The following is a 24,468-nucleotide window of genomic DNA, read 5'->3' on the forward strand; positions in this document are numbered from 1 at the left end:
GCCCGCTGGCCTGTGCCCCAGGTGTACTCTGAAACCCTCCACCCTGGGTGGGGGCCCATCGGCGGGTGTGCGCCTCGCCAGGACAGATGTGGTCTGGTTGGGGTCTCTGCCTCTTGGAAGGGGGATGCATGTGCAGACTGGATCTGGGTCACTGTCATCGTTAGTGAGCATTGCTGGGTGGATGCTGTCTTCTCGGGGTCTGGCTGTGTCTGTGGGCACCTGTGTCTGACATGGCCACGTGAGAGCCTCTGAGGGGTACACACCTGTGTGAGGGAGCCTGGCTGTGCCCCTCTGGACCCCTGTGTGTGCGCACAGGGACACCCCTCTCTGAAGGACAACCTTGGCCCCTGTTGGGGGGCCTCTGGGGAAGAGAGAGGGCCTCTGCTGTCAGCTCCTGCAAGACCAAGGTCTGATGAGAAGCTAGGACACTAATTCAACAACAGCAGGCTTCAGTGAGGGGGGGCCATGGTCCAGCAGAATCACATACCCCCCTGGGCCTCAGAGACCTCTGGCTCAGCGAGAGCTGGGTGGCCAGGGAGGAATGGTCACCTGCACCCACACTCATCACAGCCAGACACTGGCTTTCCTCCAGAGAGGTGGACAGGGACACAGCGGACCTAGGGTCACTGAACTTCGAGTTAATCCTCCTCATTGGCTGCACAGGGACACAGCCCCCTGGGCTTCCGCCCAAGGGACTCAGAAACAGCTTCCCGGCCGGTTTCTGCCCCTCCCAAATGGGGGCTGGGGCTGCGGGTGGGTTCTTTCGGAAATGGGTGGCCCTCAGACAGCCAGCCCCCAGGCAGGCGGCGTGATGTCAGAAGGAAGGCAGGTGACAGCAGCCCTGCCCTCAGGGAGTCCCTTTGCTCTCGCAGGCAGGAGGCAGAGCTGAGCCAGTGGTGTCCCTGAGGGCTGGGCTGATGCCACTGGGGTTGGTGTCGTCCCTCCCCCATGGACCGTCCTCCTTATGTACCACAGAGACTCCTTCTCGGGCCATCGAGTGGAGTGGGTGCTGAACTATGTCTAACGCGGGTAATAAACATGACCAAGGATCCTCTCATGTGAGTGCTTTGTTACCCATTTCAATCATAGAATCACTGGGGCTAACGTAGTTGTAAAATGGCGTACATGGAAGGGTCGTATAAAGATCTTTCTACATTAAATTGCAACATTCTTCGTGAGCCTTTTAAAAGCCGTTCTCCTTTCCTGCTTCTCTTCTCAAGAACGTTACCGACACAGGTTCACAAACACTGATGACCACACGACTGGAGCCAAATTTGACAACGTCAGAGACGATAAGAAATCACCAGCAACAAGGACAACGACAGCCCGCAAGCGAGGCCTACAGGCGCCCCCCCCTCCCCACGCCACTGGCAGTGCCCTTGTCACCTGGGGGGAAATGACAGCTGGTACCTGGGTCCCTTAGAAGACTCAGAAGGTCAAATGGCACGGAGGGCTAGCCCGCTGGGAACACTGACACGTGGAAGGGGGCTGGTAAAACGTGTTTCTGCTGTTACAATAACCACCGTTTTCTAAAACATCATAAATGTATGGGGAAGCGCTGCCCCCCAATTTTATAGATGGTCCTTTCAAGGTTCCCTAAATAGTCCCCCTGAGAGTGCCACTTGGTGTGGTCTGTAGGGACCCAACCTGGGGGGAAGGGGAGGAGATCTAGTAGGGGTGTATCTGAGCTGGGAGGGGAGAAGCGAGGAGGCATCGGGGATGGAGCCCTGAGCCCTGAGCCAGGGAGTGGGCTTAGAGCTCTCCTGCTACTCTCCCTGGAGGACCACAGTGGATGATGACTTTAACAAAGTGTCATTTTCTCACAGTCAGAGGCTACAAGTGGGCGCTCAGGGTGCCAGCTCAAGGGGGGCCCTTCTCCCTGGGTTGGCTCTGGAGGAAGTTTGGACTCCCTGATGATCTTCACGTGGCATGGCATCTACCCACCCACATCTCTCCTTGCTCCATCTGCCCCTTTTATAGCTTGTAACAGACAGCCCATTCCCACCCACGTGGGATTATCAGCACAGAGGTTAAAGTTCACAGCACCTATTTGGGGACAGGCAGAATTCAGGTCATAACAAAAGGGAAGAGAGAGACAAGGGGGAGGAAGAGGGGATGAGGAGGAGGAAGAGGAGGAGTCATTGCTGTGCATGAGGAAACTATTTGAGGGGCTGGGAAGAGCTTGGGGTTGTGGCCAGGGAGGGACTGGCACTATCTCCCTAGAGGAAGCAGGGAGGGGAGGAGCAGCTCCCCCCAGCCATTGCTTCACTCCTGCCTCGGTACCCAAGATGTCTCAGAAGGAAACTAGAAAAGCTGAGGTCAGAGGGTCAGGTCCCCTCTTTCCTCTGAAGCTCCTGTCTGGGACAGAGCAGGCCGAGCATCCAGTGGGATGCTGGGATAAGACGCCAAGGCCATTCTCTCTGACACCTGGATTCCCAGCAGAGGGAGCCAAAGGAAAAAGCCAAGGTGGGGATTGGGGTGCCTGGCCGTGGCCCTGCCAGCCCTGAGCTGTGGGTCCTTGGTCAGGTCACCTCCTCTCTATGGTTGCTGCTCTCTCTAGAACCAAAGAGAGGTGACTAGATGCCAATGTCCCAGAGCCGGTCCCAGAGCAGGAACATGGTACGCAGTACCATCGAATTCCAGCCTTCAGCCCCTTTTCAAATCTCCCTCAAGAACTGGGATCTAGAGTTGAGGTGTTCTCAGTCTAAAGAAACACTTGACATGGAGGGAGAGGGAGGAGGGGGAAGAAAAATGAGCTGATTCCAGGAACCCAAGTGGAGGGTGAATTTTGAGAATGACGAGGGCAACGAATGTATAAGGGTGCTTTGCTCAATTGATGTATGTATGGATTGTGATAAGAGTTGTATGAGCCCCAATAAAATTATTTTTTTTTAAAAAGAAACACTTGAATCCTAATAGGGATGAAGCAAGAATGTAACACAATTCTCCAGGTGCTGCTCAGGGCTGGGAGACCTGCTCGCCACTCAGACACGCGGATGGACCAGGGCCGCCATCAGCCCGCCTCCCAGCTCTCCCTTGGACGTCATTACTATTGGGTGCTACTCAGCGACCCTGTGGGACTGGGTAGAGTTCCCCTATGCGATCTCCAAAGCTGTCCTCCACTGGAAGCTGCCGGTCGCGTGCTCCACACGCCCCCCCCCCAAGTGGCTGAGGGATGAAATCGCTGACTTTTCCCAGTTAACAGCTGCGCCCTAAACCTATGTCACCTATTCCTATCAACCCCGGACCCCCAAACCCACCGTCATTGAGTGGAGCCTGACTCCCAGCGACCCTGTAGGACTGGGCAGAACTGCCGGGTGGGTTGTGGGGGGGTTTGAAGTCCCACTTTGCCCAAGTCCCTGCCGTCCCCAGAGTCGCCCTGGGGTCGGCTGAACCTTTCCTGAACCCCGCCCTGGCAGCAGATGAAAGACGCCGGCCACGCTGAGCTCAGCCTCCTGACCGTCCTTCGTGGGTGCCGGCCTCCCGGAGCCCGCCCCGACCTATTGCCCAATCTTCTCCGACCGCGCAGGCAGCCGCCACTCCAGGTCCCTTTCTGGGCCCCGCCCCGGCAGGTCCGGCCCCTCCCGCGGTAGGTTAAGAGCCCCCCCAGGGCCCCACGCTCCGGACAGAGGGTCACCCGTGAGGGGCCGGCGGCTTGGTTGTCATGGCGACGGCGCGGGTGGCCGGGGCCCTGCGGGCGGTCGCCGCGGGCAGGCTGCTGCAGCGCGCGCGAGGCCCCGGGGCCGCCCGGAGGCTGAGCGGCAGCGCGCGGCGGCGGGCGGCGGGGGGCGCCAGCCCGGGGCGCCGGCTCAGCACGGCCCGGGTGCCGGCCCAGCCCCCGCGCGAGGAGGCCGAGGGCGCCGAAGAGCCGTCGTGGAGCCCGCCCCTCGCGCCCGCCGAGCCCCCGGAGCCCCCGGCCGGCCGCTCGCTGGTGCAGCGGGACATCCAGGCCTTCCTGAACCAGTGCGGGGCCAGCCCCGGAGAGGCGCGCCACTGGCTCACGCAGTTCCAGGCCAGCCACCACGCCTCCGACAAGCCCTTCGCGGTCATCGAGGTGGGCGTCAGTCAGCGTGGCCGGGTCACAGCGAGGGGTGCGCGCAGTGTGGCGACATTTAGGTACACGGCTTAGGGCCAGCTGCGGATCCTGCGCATTGGGGTCGGGAGAGGTGGCCGCAGAGCCCTGCTACGTGCCCAAGACTGGCCAAGGCTGCGCGCACCTGAGGGAGGAAACTGGGGACCCCAACTTGCCCGGTGTGACACCCTGAAGGCAACCCCCCTTGTGAGCCAGCGAGGGGGAAATCTGACAGTGCCGCCGTCGTCCACCCCTCCCCCTACCGCGTCCCAGAGTCCAAGGACACAGGGAGGAGGAAACCTGGTGTGAGATATCGGTGGGGAGCGGAGCGGGCAGAACCAGGGCGGGCAGACAGGTGGAGGTTGGCAGGCCCCAAGGATAGTGGGGACAGGCGACAGGCACAGGGCTTGGCTAGGTGTGCTTGGGGCGACAGGCCGGCCGCTGCTGATCACCCTGTCTTGGCAGGTGGATGAGGAGGTGCTCGGGTGTCGGGAGGCCGTGGCCAGCCTGGCCTTCGCCCTGGCCTTCCTGCAGCGCATGGACATGAAGCCGCTAGTGGTCCTCGGGTTGCCCGCCCCCACGGCGCCCTCGGGCTCCCTCTCCTTCTGGGAGGCCAAGGGCCAGCTGGCGCACAGCTGCAAGGTGCTGGTGGACGCCCTTCGGCACAACGCCGCCACCGCCGTGCCCTTCTTTGGAGGTGGGTCAGTGCTGGGTGCCGCCGAGCCAGCCCCCCATGCCAGGTTAGTACCAACGCTGCCCCCACTCCCTTGGCGCTCGCTTGCGGCCCACTCTGCCCGCGCGCGAGCATGGGGGACTTCCTAGAGCACCATATCTGGCCACAGCTATGGCGGCATCGTCTCGGTGGAGACAGACCTGCTGCGGTGGTGCCTGGAGTCCGGCAGTGTGCCCATCCTGTGCCCCATCGGGGAGACCGCCGCGCGCCGCTCCGTGCTGCTCGACTCGCTGGAGGTGACTGCGGCGCTGGCCAAGGCGCTGCAGCCCACCAAAATTATCTTCCTCAATACCGCAGGCGGCCTGCGGGACAGCAGCCACAAGGTGCGAGGGCCCCCTTGCCCATGACTGTGGGTCCTCCCTAGCCCCCTCGCCCGCTCCCCTGGCTCGGCTCGCTTCCTGGCGGGCGGGGCCCAGTGGGTCTCCAGCCCAGCGTCCTGGAGAGTCTGTGAGGACGCTGGCAAAGGGGTCAGGGGGAGGGGTCCGAGGGGAGCAGAGCTGCTGGCTGTTAGCGGGAGGGTCACCCCCTTCACTGTGGCCACAGGTCCTTAGCATCGTGAACCTGCCCGCCGACCTGGACCTGGTCACCAGCGCTGAGTGGGTGAGCACCAAAGAGCGGCAGCAGATGCGGCTCATCGTGGACGTGCTGAGCCGCCTGCCCCGCCACTCCTCTGCCGTCATCACCTCCGCCAGCACGTTGCTCACCGAGCTCTTCAGCAACAAAGGTGAGGGCCTCCGGCAGGGTCTGGCTGGGCGCAGGCAGTGGGCCGGCCTGGCCTGGGAGTCTGGGCAGGAGAAGCTCCTGGAAGACCAGGAGCCTTAGGGGGACGCCCCAACTGCAGCTTCCTGCCTTTGGAGTGGTGGGAACTACAGAGAGTGTGGAGAGAATGGAATGAGAGGGGTGGACAGGATTGGGGTCGATGGGCGGGGTCAAGGAAAGTGGGTGGGGCTAGCATTATGGCTAACCGCGTGGAAGACCTCAACACCCATCAAATCTGTCTCGGAAGAAATACAACCAGCATGCGAGGCTGGCAAGACTTTGTCTCAGGGACTTTGGACCTGTTAGCAGGAGTGACCAGTGCCTGGAGAAGGATTCCATGTTTAGCAAAATTGGGAATCAGCCAAAAGCACCAAACAGAGGAAGACCTTGTGCACGACAGAACGAAACAGCACAGTCCTGGGCCAGGCTCACAGTGGTTCCAATGAGAGCCCACTGCCGCAGCCCCTGTGTCCACCCATCTCGGTGACGGCCTTCCTCTTTTTCGCTGTCCCTCCGCTTCACCAAGCATGACGTCCTTCTCCGGGGACTGGCCTCTCCCGACAACATGCCCAACGTCTGTACAAGTCTCGCCGTTCTGGCCTCTAAGGAGCGCTCTGGCCCTCCCTCTTCCAAGACAGCACGGCTTGTCCTTTGGGCAGTGCATGGCACTTTCGTGTTTTTCTGCAGCACCCCATTCAACGCAGCCAGTCATCTGAAGTGTCCTTCTTCAGTGTGATGGAGCAACTGAAAAGACCATGCCTTGGGTCAGGCACACCTTAGGCCTCAAAGTAACATCCTTGTTCTCTTGGTCTTGAGTACTCTTTCTCTCCCCGGCCCCTCGCTCTCTTTGTTAATACTCTGAAGGAGCCTTGAGCAGCAGGTTTTCCCAAAGCAATTCATCCATTCATTTTTCGACCTTCTGACTGCTGCTTCCATAAGCACTGATGGTGGGGATCCAAGCAAGACAAAATCCTTTGACAACTACTTTTTTTCTCTTTTGATCCCGATGTTACCTATTGGTCCGATTGTAGGGATTTGGGTCTTTTTACAATGAGTTATAATCCATTACTGAAGGTAATGGATCCATCCTGGATCTTCAGCAAGTGCTTCAAGTCCTCATTTTCATTCAGCAAGCACGGTGGCGTCATCTGCACATTGTAGGTTATTAATACGCCCCTCCCCTAATCCTGATGCTGCATTCGTCGGCATATAATCTAGCTTCTCTGCTGATTTGCTCAGCACACAGACTGAATAAGTACGCTGCGAGGATCAACCCCGACCACGCTGTATGCCTTTATTGTGTTTGCACCGCTGCCTCTGATCCAGGTACAGGTTCTGCATGAGCACAGTGCAGTGTCTGGAATTCCCCTTCTTCTCAAGGCTGTCCGTAGTGTGTTAGGGTCCACAGAGTCTTTTGAATCGTCGATAAGACACTAGTAAACATCTCTCTGGTATTCTCTGCTGCCAGCCAAGATCCATCTGACGTCAGCAATGATATATATCCCTTGTTCCATGCCCTCTTCTGAAGCCGGCTGGACCCGCTGGGAGCTCCCTACCACTACACTGCTGCAACTCTTTTTTGGACGAGCTTCAGCAAAATTGCACTCACATGGGATATCAATAATGTCCCATAATTTGAGTATTCTGCTGTGTCACCTTTCTTTGAAATCGGTACAAATATGGATCTCTTCCAGTCAGTTGGCCTTCCAGATTTCCTGGAGTATGTGCTCGGTGCTTCACCAGCTTGTTCAGCTGGTACGCCATCAATTCCTGGGGCCTTGCTTTTTGGCTGATGCTTCCAGTGGAGCTTGAACTTCTTCCTGCAGTCCCATTGGCTCTTGCTCTGGAATGTCAACTAGTTCTTTTGGGTACAGTGACTCTGGATTCTTTCCATTTTACTTTGATGCTTTTTGCCTCCTTCAGTATTTTGCCCACAGACTCTTTCACTATTGCAACTTGAGGCTTGGAGTTTTTCTTGAGTTCTTTCAGTAGGATTTGCTGAGTGTGCTCTTCCTGCTGGGTTTTCCAGCTCTAGGGCTGTGTACGGGTCATGATAAGATTTTACCCTGTCTTCTACAGCTGCCCTTTGAAATTTCGTCTTCAGTTCTTTGACCTTGTCGTTTCTTCCATCTGCCTTAGCTACTCTATGATTGATAGCAAGCTTCAGTCTTTTCTGACGTCCACTTTATCTTTTATTTCCTGTCTTTCAAATGACCTTTACTCTCCCCAAGCATGATGTGCTCTCACTGTTTCTTGGGTCTTCTGTCAGCATCAAATCTGTTCTTGAGATGTTCTCAAAATTCAAATTCAATAGACGCCGGGTCTTATTTTGGCTCTTGTGCACTGGTTTTAATTTTCTTGAACTTGCATAGGAGCAATTGATGGTCTGTTCTACAGTTAGCCCCTAGCCTGGTTTTAGCTGTTGCTACTAAGGCTTCTCCACTGTCTTTTCCCACAGATGTTGTCAACTTGACTTCTTTGTATTCCAGCGAGAGAAGTCCATGTGAATCGGCTCCATTTGTGGAGTTGAAACAAAAAGTCTTTGCTATGAAGAAGTCATTGGTCTTGCAATTTCCATAATGTGATCTCCAGCTCCATTTCTGTCACCAAGACCGTAGTTCCCACCCACCGTTCCTTCCTCTTTGTTACCAACTTTAGCATTCCAGTTGCCAATAATTATCAGTGAAATTTGATTGCATGTTTGATCAACTGCAGACTGAAGATGTTAGTAGTATTCTTCAATCTCTTCATCACGAACTTTAATAGTTGGTGCATAATTTTTTCATAAGTTTGAATAATATTGTATTGATTGAATTTCCTTGATGGTACATAGATAGAATCCTATCACAGGCAGCATTGTACCTCAAGATAGGTCTTGAATTATATGCTTTTTGACAATAAATGAAACACCATTCCTCTTGATTGTGTCATTCCACCATAGGAAACCATATGATCTGCTGATTCGAAATGGCCAATACTTGTCCATTTCTGCTCATTGATCCTAATGCATTCCTTTTCATTTGTGATGGCTTCCAGTTTTCCTAGATCCCTACTGTGTGCACTCCTAGTTCTGATTAGGTGTTCGCCGCCGTTGCTTCCCCTCACCAAAGGAAGATCCCGAAGCCTCCGCTCCTGCTTCACCTCATTCACATTGCTCCACGCTGAGAAGGCAGCTCCTCCTCAGTCACATTTCGAGTGACCTCTGACCCGAGGGTCCGTCCTCCGGCACCCTCTCCAGCGATGCTCAGTTCCCATTCACTGGGCCTTCAGTGTCTGACAAGGTTTGCAGCAGCTCCGACCTCCAAAGTGGCCAGCCGGGTCCTTCTGTGCTGTCTGTTCTTAGCCTGGAAGCTCCACTGAATCCTGTCCACTTTGAAATACCTGTGACACACTTTCCAGCATCGCAGCAACACGCAAACCACCACAGGACAGACTGACAGACAAGTGGTGGATTTCATCCGAGTGATCTCCTAGAGAGGGCAATTGTCCCATCAGGCCCTGCTCTTCTAGGAAATGGGACCTGGCAGTGCACTCGGAGGGGTGGGGGGCCTTAATTTTAGGCTAAACTACCCCTGCCCTCTATTTTGCCTCCAGGGTCCGGGACGCTATTCAAGAACGCAGAGCGGATGCTGAGAGTTCAGAGCCTCGACAGTCTGGACCAGGGACGCCTGGTGAACCTGGTCAACACCAGCTTTGGCAAGAAGCTCCGGGAGGACTACCTGTCCTCACTGCGCCCACGGCTGCACTCCATCTATGTCTCTGAGGGGTGAGCCTGCGAGCCCCAGAGGGCAGGGGCCAAGGGACAGATCGGAGCAGCTCTGGGCCAAGGTGAGGTCCAAGCCTGTCTCTTCCCTGCTGTGCCAGGTACAACGCAGCTGCCATTCTGACCATGGAGCCTGTACTTGGGGGCACGCCATACCTGGACAAGTTCGTGGTGGGCTCCAGCCGCCAGGGCCAGGGCTCAGGTCAGATGCTGTGGGAGTGCCTGCGGCGGGACCTGCAGACTCTTTTCTGGCGCTCCAGGGTCACCAACCCCATCAATCCCTGGTAGGTCCTGCGGGTCTTAACTCTGGGCTGGGCCCTGCCCTCCTCTGGGGCCAGCCACATGCTGACCTAGTGGAAGGGTGGATCCCCAATGTCTCTCCCTGCTCACCACCCCGAGCCCTGCCAAAGGCCTCACCCAGTGTGGCTCTACCTCCCCAGGTGGCAGACCCCCTAGAGCTGGAGATCTAGGAGACAGGTCACACAAACTCTGCTCCCTTGCTTGGTCCCACTGAGTGTTCCTCTAATGTGGGCATGCCCCCCCCACACGGACCTGCCCAAAAGGCCTGACCCTTCAGACTCTGTCTAGGCTGAGCTGGCCCCAGGCCTATTGTACCTCCCCAAAGTACCCCCTGCTCACTCCCCTTCAGCAGCTACCCCACTAGCTTGTACCATGAACACCAAGCAGTGAGTAAGACCCTCTGCCCACCGCTCGGCAGCCAAGGTGGTGTAGAGAGCCAGACATTCGTGCAGAGCAGTGGTCCTCCATCTGCCTCACGCCATGACCCTTTCATACAGTTCCATGTGGTGACCCCCCGCCCAACCATAACATTTTCATTGCTACTTCATCACTGTCATTTTGCTACTGTTATGAATCGGGCAACCCCTATGAAAGGGTCATTTGGCCCCCAAAGGGGTCGCAACCCACAGGTTGAGAAGTGCTGCTGGCTTTTTGCCTGATGTCCCTGAGCCTCGGAGGCTTCTCTAAGTGAGCACAGAACCCAGGCTCAGAGAGCGGCTGGAAAGATGCAATCAGAAAACAGACAGCAGGGCCCAGGAGGGTGTCCAGCACACAGTGGGGCCTTCTCCATCTACTCTTTGAAAGAACCAGTGAGCTTGCGGTGGCCTGGCCCTGAATGTACCCTGCTCCCCCGACCCCCTCGGCAGGTACTTCAAGCACAGCGATGGCAGTTTCTCCAACAAGCAGTGGATCTTCTTCTGGTTCGGCCTGGCCGACATCCGGGATTCCTATGAGCTGGTCAACCATGCCAAGGGGCTGCCGGACTCCTTCTGCAAGCCAGTTTCTGATCCGGGCAGCTGACCCTCAGTATGGGCCTTGCAGGCCCTGGGACAACCAGGGTGGACCAAAGCCATGCCTGCCAGGGTTGGCCCGACACAGGCCCTGCGGGGACCAGGCTGGTTGCTGGGTGGTTTGCTGAAGAGCCCGCAGCTCCCACTTGGCTCTCCTGAGGTGGGGCACTGACATGGGAAGAGCACAAGAAGGCGAAGGCCGCCCCAGACCTCCCCTTGCTCCAGTCTCAAGCAAGTCTTCCAGCCCCTGCCTTGTGGGAGGGCTGCCCCCTGGAGCCCTTGTCCAATAGCTTACTCCCCCCCACCACCTGCCTGCTACCAGCTGCCAGTTTTAGTTCCCTTGCATCTTGCAACTTTGCAGGAAGCCTTAATTAAAACGCACCCATGTGTCTTGAGTCAGCTCACACTTGAAAGGCCATTAGGCCTGAAGCTCTGGGAGCAAGACCCTGGGGGCTGGGGGCCAGGGTGCAGGCCTAGGGGGACAGGGGAGCTAAGGAAGGTGGAGGCCCCAAGGTTGAGTGCCGCTGCCATCTCCGTCACCTGGTGTCAGCAGCCCATTTCACAACCCGGCTCCCTCTCCCAGCCCAGAAGCAGCAGCACACCAATGACCCGCCAGACCCTAGAGAAGAAACGGTGGCGTTGGCTTAAAAGCCTGGACTTGCCATCCCCCGGCCCACTGGACACGGAGCCTCGGTCTCTTCAGGGGGCAGGAGCCCAAAGCTCAGCGTTTTCCTGACATGGTTTTTAACCCCAACTAAGTGCTAGGTCCCACATTGGTTACTGGAGTATGTCGCGTTAGGTGGGTGGGCAAATGGGGAGATGGGCAATTTAGACTATCATAGTACACTAGCGGCTGACAGCCACAGCCCCCTGAGCAGCTGTACTCTATTCCGGGCTGGGCTGGGCGTGGCCATCTGTGAGCCTGACCTGAAGTCCAGTCAGCTTGCTCTGTGGCGTTAGGCAAGCTGCTCGCCATCTCTGAGCCTCGTTTCCTCTCCTGTGAAACAGAGGTGGCCCTCTGCCGCGCAGTTGGTACCGAACGTCCGTCCTCTTCCTCCAGTTGCCTCTGGTTTCACCAAAGAGCTGCACCAGGAGCCAAAACACCAGCTCCAGCCAGAGGGACTGGGGGTGGACTCCTAACCTCACTGCAAGAAGGTCTGAGAGATTCTCCAGACGAGTCAGAGGCTGTGGGAACACCAGGACCAGGCCAGGTCCTTCAAGAATCCAGGAGCAGCCGCAGCCAGCAGCCTGGTGCCCCATGGGGAGCCCAGAGAGATAGAGCCAGATGTGATTATAAAAATGTTTATTTTTGGAGACTGTGTGGTCTGGTGTCTGGAGGGTACTCCGCTCCCTTTAAGCCAGGCACAAGCTGGTCACAGACAGCACGAGGCAGGAGGCTAGCTGCTGCCCGCCCCACGATGCTCCAGCTCCAGGAGGATGGTAGGGAACAGAGACTGTCTGCCCCGCATGCCCTGAGAACCCACGGGTCTTCCGTGGTGCCCGGCCCCCTCTGCTCCTCCCAGGCCTGTCACACATTTGCCAACACCCGCATCCACTCCCATCTCCAAGAAGCCCTGCAGAGCCACACTGGAAAGGGGATTTTTCGTATCTGCTCATGTCTTCCTCCGTCTACCATGGGCCCATGCTCCCCCCACCCCAGGACCCTGCCTTAGTTCCGGCTCAGAAACAGGAGGTCCTGGGGTGCTACTGGCTCTTGACCCCCTCAAACCAACAGGAACAAGCTCACGAGGCACCAACATCAGGGTTCCACCCTCCCAGTGGACGGAGCCCAGGCTTTGGGGGAAGGGGCCTGCCTCCTACCAACACCCAAAAAGCAAAGGGTCAAACAAACTGATCATAAAGGATCAACAAGCAGCCACGGGGCCCTCCCAGCAAGTCAGCCTCTTGACTGACTGTGCGACTCAGCCGTCAGTAGCCAGGATGACGGCAGCCCCGAAGATGCCCACGCTCTCCCCCAGGAGCTTCATCTGGTTCCAGAACTCAACACGCCAAGTGTTGTGCCAATAGGCAACATTGCCCTCGACGAGCAGCATGACCGGGGGCAGCAGCACGGACAGGATCTGGGCGGCCAGGGTCACGTAGTAGCCCGACAAGAAGGCCAGGGCCAGGACACCGTAGAGCACGAAGAACAGCTGGACCGTCAGCTCCCCTCCTGGCAGGTGGTTGAGATAGGCCAGCCGGTCCTCCTTGCTGTGCTGCAGTGAGTAAGCCTGGACACACACGGGTCTCTCAGAGATGCGCCAACAGGTTGCAGACAGCAGCCTCTGTAAGGTATGCTTCTGATCCCCGTCCCCCTGCCCCCCACCCCCACTGGGCTGAGGAGCAACAAGAGATTAGGGCAGATGGTGCTCCCAGCATGAGAACAGGGCTCCCACCTCTGATGCCCCCCATAGGTGCCCACAGAGCTTGGCACACAGGTAGGGAGTCTGTCTACTATCCCACACTGGCCTCCCAGAGCACCAGAGAGGACAGGAACTAGTTTCCCTGGGGAGCCCTGCACCAGCTCGACATTACAGAGTCCTATCTGAGGCCTGACTCTCACCAACCCTTTCCTTTGTCCCCAGGTGACATGATCAATCCAACCCCTTCTCTCCCCAGTGGCAATGTCAGGAGAAGGGGCTCCCAGCCAGGCCTCAGGCACTCAGAGGGCCCCTCAAGCCAGGGATCTGGCCAGGCCCTCGGCACCCCCATGCAGGCTTTGTTCTGCCACCTCTGTGGGCTCACAGTTCACTCCCAGCCAGGTACTGCTGGTCTACGCCCTTCAACCTACCACGCAGATGAGGTAGATGCCCAGGAACACCTGGCCGGTGGACTGCAGGGAGCGGCTGCGGGGTTTCCGGCGGTACAGTTCCCCAGCACCACTGGCAAGCACGAGGAAGCCTCCAATGATGGCGACTGTGCGCGAGTACATGCGGACCTGGGCCGGGCAAGGGAACCCCAGCCAGTTAGGTACCGCAGGCAGCCACGTTCCTGCTGGCTGTCCACAGCTCAGAAATGCCCATCTCCAAGCGTGGTGGAAAGGTACAGCAGGGGTAGGCGACTCTTTTTTACAGAAGCAGCAACCAGCCCAAAAGGTTAAAGTTACTGTCCAAGGTCCTACACAAAGGGAAATGGCAGAACCCAGCCCCCATGTTGTCACAAACGTTCACGTTGTCCCACTTGAGGTCTCTGGACTGATCCCAGTGTTCTGTCTTCTCTGCTTTTATAAACTTCCCCACTGACCTTGCTGTCCTGTGACTGCTGACACACCTGCCCTGTCCCCCCAGCCCCACTGCTCTGACTGCCCTTAAGGGAGTGCCTTTGCCCAAGCTCAGCTCCAAGTTGCCAGTGCCTGTGGCAGAGGTTTGGAATTTTACAGGCTTAAAACACTGCATTACGAGCCATTAAATTCCTTAGAATTAAATGTCTGGGCAGACCCCTAGTCCCTTACATCCTGTGTGAGTCTCAGATTCCTAAACTGATGGTGTAGAGACCTGGGAACGTGGTGACCTAGGCTGTAGACCCACCAGAGGAGCTAACTTGCCCTGTGACTTTGGGAATCTCACATCTCTGGAGCTCAGATTCCATCCTTAGTCTCTAAAGGCTTCCATTTCTGCACTCTGTAATAATCTCAAGCCCGAGGCTGGGCCTTGGGGCCGTGCACTGGCTAGCCCACCACCTGCCACCAGCTCCCATCCCCCTCGAGAAGCCCCAGTAAGACCAAGATGCTCACCTTCAGCCAGTCTCCGTAGTGGACGTAGCCCCCAAGGTAGGCGACGTAGGTGCTAATGGCCAGCTGGAGGGCGGCCCCCAGCGCAAACCAACGCCGCTTCACCCCAAATGACATGAAGCTGGCGCACAGCACGGCAGCCCCCATATCGAAGTACAGGTAGGGCACTGGGATGTCCGGCTTCCTGCGCCCCGGGAGCGGGTGAGTAAAGAGGGCAGAAAAGATGGGGTAGAGAGACTCTGAGGTCCCACAAGCTCTCCACACCAGATACCCCGCCCCTGGTGGCCAGAACGCCGACACCAAGTTCAATGCCCATCTTGACCCAGACCAAAGCCCCTCACAACAAGTCCGAAGTCCCAATACTTCCTAGTCCAGGGATCCCATCTTCTGGGCGCCTGATTAGTCACCACCGACGGCACCCTAGTTCCCCGGAGCGGCCGGACCGCCTCCCCCACGGCCAGCGCGTGGGGCGACGGGTGGGACACTCACCGGCGGGCCTCCGCCCTCTCGGCGTACAGCATGAGCTGGCTGAAGCAGCCCCAGAAGGGGCAGCGAGTGAGCAGTACCGCACCCAACTGCATTATCAGCTGCAGCATCCACCGTCTCGAACCCAGCTTCGCCGCCATCTTGGGGAAGGGCAGTCCGCTGCAACCTCACTCCCAGACAGGAAGCCGGCGCCAGGACGGCTGCGCTACTTCCGGAAGCTGCGCTGTTTTTCTCCCTCCCTCTGGAAACAAGTCTCTCGCTCCCTAGTTCCAGGACAAACGAAGGCCTTTCACAGTGGACTACTCTGACCATGGAGAATTTAGCACCCCTCTTTGTAGCTGCAAAATTAAAAACTAGACCAAAGAAAATATATTAGAAGCCCTCAATTAGAGCTTGATTTCTTAAAGCAAAGTAAGTAGTCTTTAAATGCTCCACTCTTGGTTCCAACCCTGCGGTTTGGGCACATGACCCAAACGTTTGGAGTCTCCTCTACATAACAGGGACAATGACACCTACGTACCAGGGTTGATGTGAGCATCGGGTGACAGTGTTGGTCCTGGTACAGTCAAAAGTGCAATGCGTGGTGCTCAAGCCCCAGAGGAAATTCCCTGTCTTCTGTTTTTGCTGTTCTCTGGCTAATCCAGAGAAATTTGATCTGTGTCTGCTTCTCCTCTGCTCCCTGAAATAAGAAGGTCTGATGTGAGCATGCGGCATCTCAAGTGGACCCACTTTATCTGAAACAGGGACAACCTCTTGCTCCCAATACAAAGAAACCTGACTTGATGCCCCTCCCCCCAGTAGAATTTACTTCAGAGGACAGCTCAGGGAGAGGGACATGTCTGATCAGAGCACACGGGAGCAAATGAAGGGGAAGGAAGAGAGAGTGGAGCACATCCTGGCACACTAAGCCTTGAGGATGATATCCCTGCTCAGAGCGGCCAGTGCACAGAGAGGACCATATGGCCTGCCCCACTATGAGACATGACATCCCTCACTGACCCATAGCCCTACGGGGAACAACACTAAAGACAGTGTGGGAATTGCACTCCATCTGACCCCAGCACATGAGGCAAAACACATGAGGCAGAACAGCAAGGGGAGCCCAGCAACAAAGTCCCGAGGGAATATCAAAAATAGACTTTGGGGCCAGGGCTTGGCACCCCATCAGACTCAACCAGAAAACACTCCTAAAGGTCAACAAACAGTCCTTGAACTAAATACAGGCTTTTCCTTTGTTGTTGTTGTTATTGTTTTGTTTTCTTTTGTTTCTTTGTTTTGCTGTCTTGTTTTTCATGCATATTATTATCTCTGCAGTTCTATCTAGATAAGATAGGTGGGATAAACAATCTGGAGGAGAAAACAACTGGGCTGACAGTTCTGGGGGGGACATGTGAGGGGGGGAGGAAGTGTTTCCAGGGACAAGGGAACAACAAATGATCCAAAATCGTTGGCAAGGAGGGTGTAGGAGGTCTGGATCAAAATCAATGTAACTGAGAGGAATTACTGAAACCCAAATGAAGGCTGAGCATGATAGTGGGACAAGAGGAAAGTAAAAGGAAATAGAGGACAGAACTAGTAGGCAAAGGACATTTATAGAGGTCTAAATACAGGCATGTACATCTGTAAATATATTTATATATGATGATGGGGAAATAGATCTATGTGCATATATGTATAGATTTAGTATTGAGGTAGCAGATGGACAGTGGGCCTCCACTCAAGTACTCCCTCCATGCAAGAATATTTTGTTCTATTAAACTGGAATTCCCTGATGCTCACTCACCTTCCTGATGTGATTTCTGAAAACAAAGCGGATGCATAAGCAAATGTGGTAAAGAAAGCTGATGGTGCCAAGCTATTCAAAGATATAGCATCTGGGGTCTTAAAGGCTTGAAGATAAACAAGCAGCCATCTAGCTGAGAAGCAACAAAGCCCACATGGAAGAAGCACACCAGCCTGTGTAATCACCAGGTGTAGATGGGATGAGGTATCAGGCATCAAAGAACAAAAAATTTCATTGTGAATGAGGGGAAGTGCAGAGTGGGGACCCAAAGCCCATCTAGACATCCCCTTACAGAAGGGTTGTGGGGAGGAGACGAGTCAGTCAGGGTGCAGTGTAGCAACAATGAAACATACAATTTCCTCTAGTTCTTAAATGCTTCCTCCCCCCCCCCCCCACTATTATGATCCCAATTCTACCTTACAAACCTGGCTAGACCAGAGAATGTACACTGGTACAGATAGGAACTGGAAACACAGAAAATCCAGGACAGATGATCCCTTCAGGACCAGTAGTGAAAATGGCAATACCTGAAGGGTGGAGGGAAGGTGGGGTAGAAAGGGGGAACCGTCAAGGATCTACATATAACTGCCTTCCTGGGAGACGGACAACAGAAAAGTAGGTGACGGGAGACATCGGACAGTGTAATATAAGACAAAATAATAATCATCTATAAATTATCAAGGGTTCAGGGGAGTGGGGAGGGAGGGGAAAAAAAGAGGACCTGATGCAAAGGGCTTAAGTGGAGAGCAAATGCTTTGAGAGTGATTAGGGCAAAGAATGTACGGATGTGCTTTATACAATTGATGTATGTATATGTGTGGATTGTGATAAGAGTTGTATGAGCCCCTAATAAAATGTTAAAAAAAAAAGAAATCTAGAGATTTTCAGATTACAAAAAAAAAGAACTAGAAAAAAAATTATCAAGGGTTCATGAGGGAAGGAGTCAGAGAGGGAGGGGAAAGAATGAGCTGATATCAGGGGCTCAAGCAGAAAGCAGATGTTTTGAGAATGATGATAGCAACAAATGTATAAATATGCTTGACACATGGATGGATGGATTGTGATAAGAGTTGTAAGAGGCCCCAATAAAATGATTAGAAAGAAATGAAAATGAGAGAGAGAGAGAATCCTGGCTGGAAAGAGCGTGGTTGGAGCCCCCAATGACTGTGATGGCCCTGCTACTTCTGTGCGCTGCTTCTTAGCCGCAGCGTGGGGCCATCCCTCCCCGTGTCAGGATAGGAATCCCCGGAGCCCAGTGGGGGCACAATCCTCTTCTTCCCTTGTCACAACCCGCTGGGCTTCTGCACCACCTTGCGAGAGGCCCAGGTGAAACGTCAGGTGCTTTGACATGAGCAACGGGGGCGCGGCCACTGCCCGCTGAGCGCGAGGAGGGGGTCCTCGCTGTGTGGACCCTCCCCTCAGGGACAGACCCAGGCGGTGAAGGACGGCAGACCCCGGTCTCCCGAAGGCGGTAAGAGGGTCACAGTGCTGGCCTGGGGCCCCAAGGGGAGCCTGCTCCCCTGACCGGCTCTTGGAAGGTACCTATGAACCGGGGTCCGCAGTCAGTCATGGGAAAGGGAGAGGTGGTGGTGGTGGCAGTTTTGTGTGTGTGTGTGTGTGTGTGTGTGTGTGTGTCCGTCCCGGACACTCGAGGAGAGTGAGCGAGTCTGGAGTCCAAGCGGAATGACCGCCTCCCCAGGGGACCAGCAGAGGTGGGGGGGTCCCCAGGGAAAGAGGCGGCTCCACCCCAGGTGTGCGCGGAACTCCCCACAGGGCTCTGTGCGGATTTATGGAGAACACGCTGGAGGGAAAGCAGAGCCTTCTGGGAAAGTGAGTGGCCATCGACTAGTTTCCCTCTATGGACCTGTCCCCGGCTGAGAGGGCCAGGAGCAAGTCCTCGTTCCTCCAGCCCGTCGCCCACCCCACCCCCACCCCAGTTCAGACTAAGGAGCTAAGCCACCTGGAATGCAGCCTCTGGGGAGCCCTTAGACCAGCGCATTCCACCTGGACCAGGGAAAGGTCTCCTCCCACTTTGCCACAGCCTTGCACCCTCCAGCACTCCCCTCCCCGCGACAGAAGCAGGCAAGTTCTTGGCCGGGACCTCCTCCAGCAACACCCCTCCCCACCCCACCCCACCACACGTAGTGCTGCTACCATGACTCCAGCTCCCTTGACTCCCGCCAGCTGGGGCCTCTAGTTCTTAGTCCTTACACCCCCATCGCTCCCACCAGCCAAGCAGATGTTCTTGCAGAGTTTTGGCACTCACCTTCGTAGCTACTGCCCGTCAGACACAAGAGGGGCGAGCGCCTCCATATCAGCCGCCCTTGCCCACCACTGAATTGCTGAACGGGAAGCAGCATACTCCGCCTGCCACTGAGAAGCCCTGACACTCAGATCTCATGCAGTCCCTTCCAGACAGACGTGTAAACCAACATCGGCAGCCTGCCGCCAGCTCTTGCTGACTCTCTAACTCTGAAGAGAGGAGCCGGGTTTACGCGCAGCCTGACCCTGGGTGGAAGAAACTGCCCAGCTGTGAACACTGGGCATCTGCGCAGGAGGACGCCTCACTGGAGCCCCACTGATGCAGAGCATCTTAACCACCTAGAAGTTTACCCAGCAGCTCTCCTCCCAGAGCTGAAGAGGGGAACTCAGAAAGATACCATATCAACAAGATCGCCTGGTCCGCCAGAAGACCCATGAGAAGAGTCCTTGCGCCTTTTCAGAGAGACCGGATAAGGCTTCTTTGACCCGGAAGCCCAACACAGCCAGTTCTTGGTCAATGCTGCCTTCGTGAACCAGAGTGAAGAAAGTACTCAAAGCTGGAGGACTTTGCAGGTGTGAACACCACCCAACTGCTGGAAATTGCCAATACGGTGAGTGTCAACTGGGGCTGGGAGGTGCCGCTTTTGGGAAGCTGACCGCAAGGTGAAGGAGACAGCAGGTCTGAGAGCAGCCGCAGTAGCCCAAGGTTGGCCTGGCCCACCCATGGCGAGAAGCGGGTTGGGTGGCGACAAAGAAAAGGCCCAGACTAGATCAGGACCAAAGGGCTCATTGCAAAGAAAAAGGTCACATGTCTAAGACCCCCAGCTGAGCATGGACTGCTCAGCCCTGGCTGGGACATCAAGGCCCCAGGAGTCCATGGTCAAGACCCAGTTGGGGTCAAACTAATGGACTATGTAGTGGACACACCACGAGACTGAACTCCCCTAACCTGGAGGCAAGCCAACATTGTCGGGGCTGCCAGGGCGGTGACTCGCCAAACCCCCTGCCAACCTCACAGAAGCTTGGCTTGAGGTCATGAAGCTGAGCATCACTTCCTGTGCTCTCCTGACTGCCCTGCGTCATTGCTCAGGTGGGACCCCTCAGCAAACTGCGGGCCAAGAGCTTTCCCCCAGGAGGCAGGGCAGCTCAAACTGTGAGTCCCGCCCAAGGGCCTCCTGTCAGGCTTGTCAGGAAAGGAATGGAGGATGTTTCACATTCAAAAACCAGGGTACTAACGCTCCCCATTGGTCTCTCGATGGCCCGGGGTCTGGGCAGAAGACAAGCGGCCGTCAACCGTGCACCTGTCTACATCAACCTTGTCCCTGGGGCAATACCCAGCTCCCCGGGGCCACCTGGGAAGGCATTCAAGCACATTGACAAAGAAGGTTAAAAGCCAAAATCCTGACCTCCTGCCAGTCCCCATGGAACACTTGTCTCCTCCTGGGGAGAAAGCCAGGGACCCAAGACACGACTGGCCAGTGCAGGGCCTGCATGCTATAAGCCAGGCCACAGGCCCAAACCCGTATTGGCCCATGCGCAAGGAGGTGCTCCAGCTTGTAGCTGATCTGCTCCTTACTGATGAGACAGTGGACGGCTGCCTCTCAGGAGCTAGTCTACTGCCTGGGCATGTGTTCGAGTGTGGTTATAACGCCTCCGAGAAACGCCCACATCTGCAGCCTCAGTGTTCAGTGTCACTCGAGGCGGAGGAGCTGGGAACAGAAAGAAAGGACATCAAACAAACCCTTGCACCCAAAGACAAGCCAGAGAGTGTTAGGGGCGGTGCACTGCCGTAGGCTGTGGCCCACACTGTTTGCAATCACTGCTACAGGGGGGCAGAGCGAGGGCCACTACACGGGGGAGAGGAGCAACAAGACGCCTTCAGAAAGCTTAAGAGTGAAATCCAGTCAGCGTTGGGGCTGCCAGACATTTCCAAACCCTTCACCTCGCACGTGTCAGAATGGCTAAGACGGCAGTGGGGGTGCTCGGACAAACAGTGGGTCCAGAGTTGAGGCCAGTGGCCTGGCTATCAAAACAGCTGGATGGAAGGGCAAGTGGATGGCACAGTGCTTGAGGGCCCTGGCAGCTGCGCCCCTGGTGCAAGAAGCTGGTAAGCTCAGCCTAGGACAAGCCTTAACCTCCCTGGCGGTAATCCCGAGTGTGGCTCCGGTAAATATTAACTGTCAGGAGCGATAACCCGGAGCCACACTCAGGATTACACTGCAGAGGAGTCCCTTAACTGCTCCCCGGTCCAGCTGTGATCACAGAGAGATCTGACTTCCTCGTTCTGTTCTGTTCTCTGCGTGCAGTGTCACCGCACAGGGGGCGGAACTGCAAGTCTAAAAGAGACATACACACACACACACAGTGATACAGTGTAACCTGTAAGGATTACATTGTATCACAGCAAATCACCTCCAATTTGTCCCTAGATCAGTCGACTGTGCTCTGCCTGCCCTTTTACTGTCATTTGCATTTTTTTTTGCCTGGAAATAGAAAACAACAAATTTTATGCAAAACAATGTACCACTTTGGGTACAAAATTACTGACATAATTAGACCGCCAGGGAGGTTAACAGTGTGAGTGTCTCACTCGGTGCTCACCCACATGAACCCCAAAAGGGCATCGCTGGCTAAGGAGGTCTAGACTGAGGAAGGATCAGGGACTGCTAAGCAAAAACTCAGGAGTGGCTCTGGAGCTGGTGAAAAAACCTACACCGGCTACACTGTTGCAGATAAGAGCAAGTCGCGGACACCTAATTGTAACCAAGTCATAGAAACAGTGTACCAAGCAGGCCTGGCCTGAAGGACTAACCCCGAGGTGACCTCGATGGGGAGCTGTGCATTGATGGAAGCAGCCTCCTAGTTGCAAAGGGGGATGTGCAGGAGTCACTCAGGTGAGGTCACAGAGGCAAAGGCCTTCCCGAAGGGAGCATCCGCTCAAAAAGCTGCACTCATAGTCCTAACTCAGCCCTAAAGGGAGCAATAGGACGTTAACACTTAGACAGACTCAAAGTAGATCATTGTAATGCTTCATATACACGGGCTCTACCTAAAGAAAGGGGTTGCTAGGTGCTGGAGGCAAAGAAATGGAACACCTGGCTCTCCTAGATGCAGTGTGGGAGCCGGCGGGAGTAGCTGGGCTACATTGTCAAGGGCATAGAAGGGACACTCTTAGGAGACCCGGGAGATGTCCCAGTCCTCATGGTCGCGGTCCCCTTCTGCCCTGGGCACCCAAAGCCACACCGTGTTCTCCCCTGGAGAAGTGCATTGGATCCAGCAAGAAAAGGCAAAAAGCATGGAGGTGGGCCGGCAGCAGTTCTGAGACGGCAGAGCTGTCCCCCAATCGCTAGCCCCCTCCCTTGTGGGGCATTTTCATACTGCCGTCCACATGAGCCTGTGCTGGGAAAGCACTTCCACGAAACTGGCCACCTTGGACAGCAGAACAGTGGGTGCAGGGAGATGTCAGACGGTATCAGGCATGACAAAATAATAATCATTTATAAATGATCAAGGGTTCATGAGAGAGGGAAAAATGAGGAGCTGATACCAAGGGCTCAAGCAGAAAGAAAATGTTTTGAGAATGATGATGGCAACAGATGTACAGATGTGCTTGACACAATGGATAGATGGACTGATAAGAGTTGTACGCCTGCCCAATAAAACGATTTTAAAGAAAAAAACCAGCTGCTTTGACCAAAACTGTAAATCAGCGATGTGCAACCTGCAGTAGAACCGTTCACATCAAGGGCCCAGCGTGCCTCCCGGAATAGAAGCGGTTGGAGGAGGCCCCTTTGAGAACATGGGCCTTGACTGTACTGAGCTTCTCTTGGTATCAGTCTGCACTCACTCTGGATGGGGAGAGAGAGGTCTTCCCTACTTGACCACAAAGGCCCAAGAAGTAACCTGGATTCTACTGCCAGAAGCTATCCCGAGGTGTGGATTGCCGTTAACCCTGGGGTCTGGCTTTCATTGCAGGTGTGGTGCAAGAGACAGGCCAGGCTTGGGCACAAATCGCAAACTGCATGCAGTGTGCAGGCCTCAGACACAGGGCTCCTCAAGCTTTTTAAACAGGGGCCAGTTCACTGTCCCTCAGACCCATTGGAGGGCCGGACTATAGTTTAAAAAAAAAATTATGAACAAATTCCTATGCACACTGCACATATCTTTTTTTGAAGTTAAAAAAAAAAAACAAATGGGACCCCTGTCCAAAAAGAGCCCATTCCTTCGGCTAGAATGAGTAGCTCAGTCCTTAAATGTTGCCTCTTGCTGTGTGTGAGGATGCTTCTATAGACCAGTGGCCATGGGAGGCCAGGGAGCTGGCCCCCTCTGAAGCTCTGCCATCACAGGGTGGTCGTGCTTAAGCAGGGGAGGAGGGAACTACACGGGCTCTGTTGGGTAGCTGACATGTCTCAGCAATGCATCCTCTCAAAAGAGCCTGTGGTGGGGACACTTGATAGCGAAGAATCCATTGACCAGATTTCCAGCATTAGCCAGAGCATGGCAGTGCACTCCGGAGAAGACTCAGAATTGGGAGGCACCAGGCTGACTTTACTGGATTTGTGGGAATAGGGGCTCCACCTGCCTCCCCAACAATTTGAAAGGATGCTGTACGATTGGAACAATAAAACCCTCCTTCTGTCTCCTGCCCCTTAAGATGGGAGAGCTCCTCAGCTATCAGGCTGGAAGGATAATGGCAGTCCAGTATTATGGGCTGCCACCTGGGCAGATGAATCTTAGGGACCCCATACCCCTATATGTATGCTGCATCGGAGCGTCCCATGACAGACCATCTTAGAACCTGCTACCAATGACACAGGGGTGGTCCTGGGCTTCCTCACACGCCAACAAACCTCAATGCAAATGCCAAGTATCAAAACAGGCTGACTGAGAACCATTTCTCAGCAACAGAAGAAGGGGTATGTGGGAAGTTTAATCCTACTAACTGTTATATCAGCTAGATGATCCCGGTCACGAGGGAGAAGGTATCTTGAAGAAAATACAGGAAGTTTTCCACGACCCGGTGCAAACACGGAACGGGTGAAGCCCCCAGAGCCTGCGGGGAGGGTGGTTCTCTGCCTTTGGAGGATTCAAAACCCTCATTTGTAGTTTGCTGGATCACCCCGTGCCGCCTTCCATTGGTCCAGTGGTTTGCAACCTTCCTAATGCCGCGACCCTTTCATACAGTTCCTCGTGGTGACCGCACTAGAGGAAATGTGTGTTTTCCGATGGTCTTAGGTGACCCCTTGATACGGTCCTGCGACCCCCAAAGAGCTCCAGACCCACAGGTTGAGAACCACTGCTCTAGATGGATGCGCTGACTTGCTTCCTTTTGTCCTGACTCCGGTAACATCTCCAGCTCCACTCTGTCCACTGGACCTACAACTTCCATTTTTTCTTGTCGCCTTAACTACCACTGCCTCGTGGGACTGCTCTGGCCTCCTCCACTGTGTTCTTAAATCTCCTGAAATGTGCTTGGAATATCAAATTTCCTTCCTTCAAAACACTAAACAAGAGTGGGAACTACACGTTTGTGATTCTTCCGTTGAGGCCTGCCAGCCCCACTAGGCTGT

General features: G+C 55.2%; 2 protein-coding genes across 2 annotated transcripts; one reads left to right on the top strand and one right to left on the bottom strand.

Moving 5' to 3' along the window:
• The first annotated feature begins 3,664 nt into the window (after positions 1-3,664).
• Positions 3,665-11,014, top strand: NAGS (N-acetylglutamate synthase). Its single transcript, XM_075559381.1, has 7 exons — positions 3,665-4,054; positions 4,538-4,812; positions 4,915-5,128; positions 5,349-5,529; positions 9,159-9,330; positions 9,429-9,611; positions 10,494-11,014. The coding sequence occupies exons 1-7, from the start codon at positions 3,665-3,667 to the stop codon at positions 10,645-10,647; spliced, it is 1,569 nt and encodes a 522-aa protein (XP_075415496.1). The 3' UTR covers positions 10,648-11,014.
• Positions 11,015-11,944: 930 nt separating this feature from the next.
• Positions 11,945-15,053, bottom strand: TMEM101 (transmembrane protein 101). The gene is made up of 4 exons (XM_075561924.1): positions 14,857-15,053; positions 14,371-14,551; positions 13,429-13,575; positions 11,945-12,868 (listed from the first exon to the last, which is right to left on the bottom strand). The coding sequence occupies exons 1-4, from the start codon at positions 14,991-14,993 to the stop codon at positions 12,560-12,562; spliced, it is 774 nt and encodes a 257-aa protein (XP_075418039.1). The 5' UTR covers positions 14,994-15,053; the 3' UTR covers positions 11,945-12,559.
• Between the last annotated feature and the right edge of the window lie 9,415 nt (positions 15,054-24,468).

The sequence above is a fragment of the Tenrec ecaudatus genome, chromosome 10 (genome assembly GCF_050624435.1).
Source record: "Tenrec ecaudatus isolate mTenEca1 chromosome 10, mTenEca1.hap1, whole genome shotgun sequence".
NCBI lineage: Eukaryota > Metazoa > Chordata > Mammalia > Afrosoricida > Tenrecidae > Tenrec > Tenrec ecaudatus.

Coding starts and splice junctions, on each gene's coding strand:
- NAGS (XM_075559381.1), top strand. CDS start 3,665: ATGGCGACGGCGCGGGTGGCCGGGGCCCTGCGGGCGGTCGCCGCGGGC. Junction 4,055..4,537: donor AGCCCTTCGCGGTCATCGAG/GTGGGCGTCAGT, acceptor CTGTCTTGGCAG/GTGGATGAGGAGGTGCTCGG. Junction 4,813..4,914: donor GAGCCAGCCCCCCATGCCAG/GTTAGTACCAAC, acceptor ATCTGGCCACAG/CTATGGCGGCATCGTCTCGG.
- TMEM101 (XM_075561924.1), bottom strand. CDS start 14,993: ATGGCGGCGAAGCTGGGTTCGAGACGGTGGATGCTGCAGCTGATAATG. Junction 13,576..14,370: donor ACTACGGAGACTGGCTGAAG/GTGAGCATCTTG, acceptor TGCCCGGCCCAG/GTCCGCATGTACTCGCGCAC. Junction 12,869..13,428: donor GCATCTACCTCATCTGCGTG/GTAGGTTGAAGG, acceptor GTGTGTGTCCAG/GCTTACTCACTGCAGCACAG.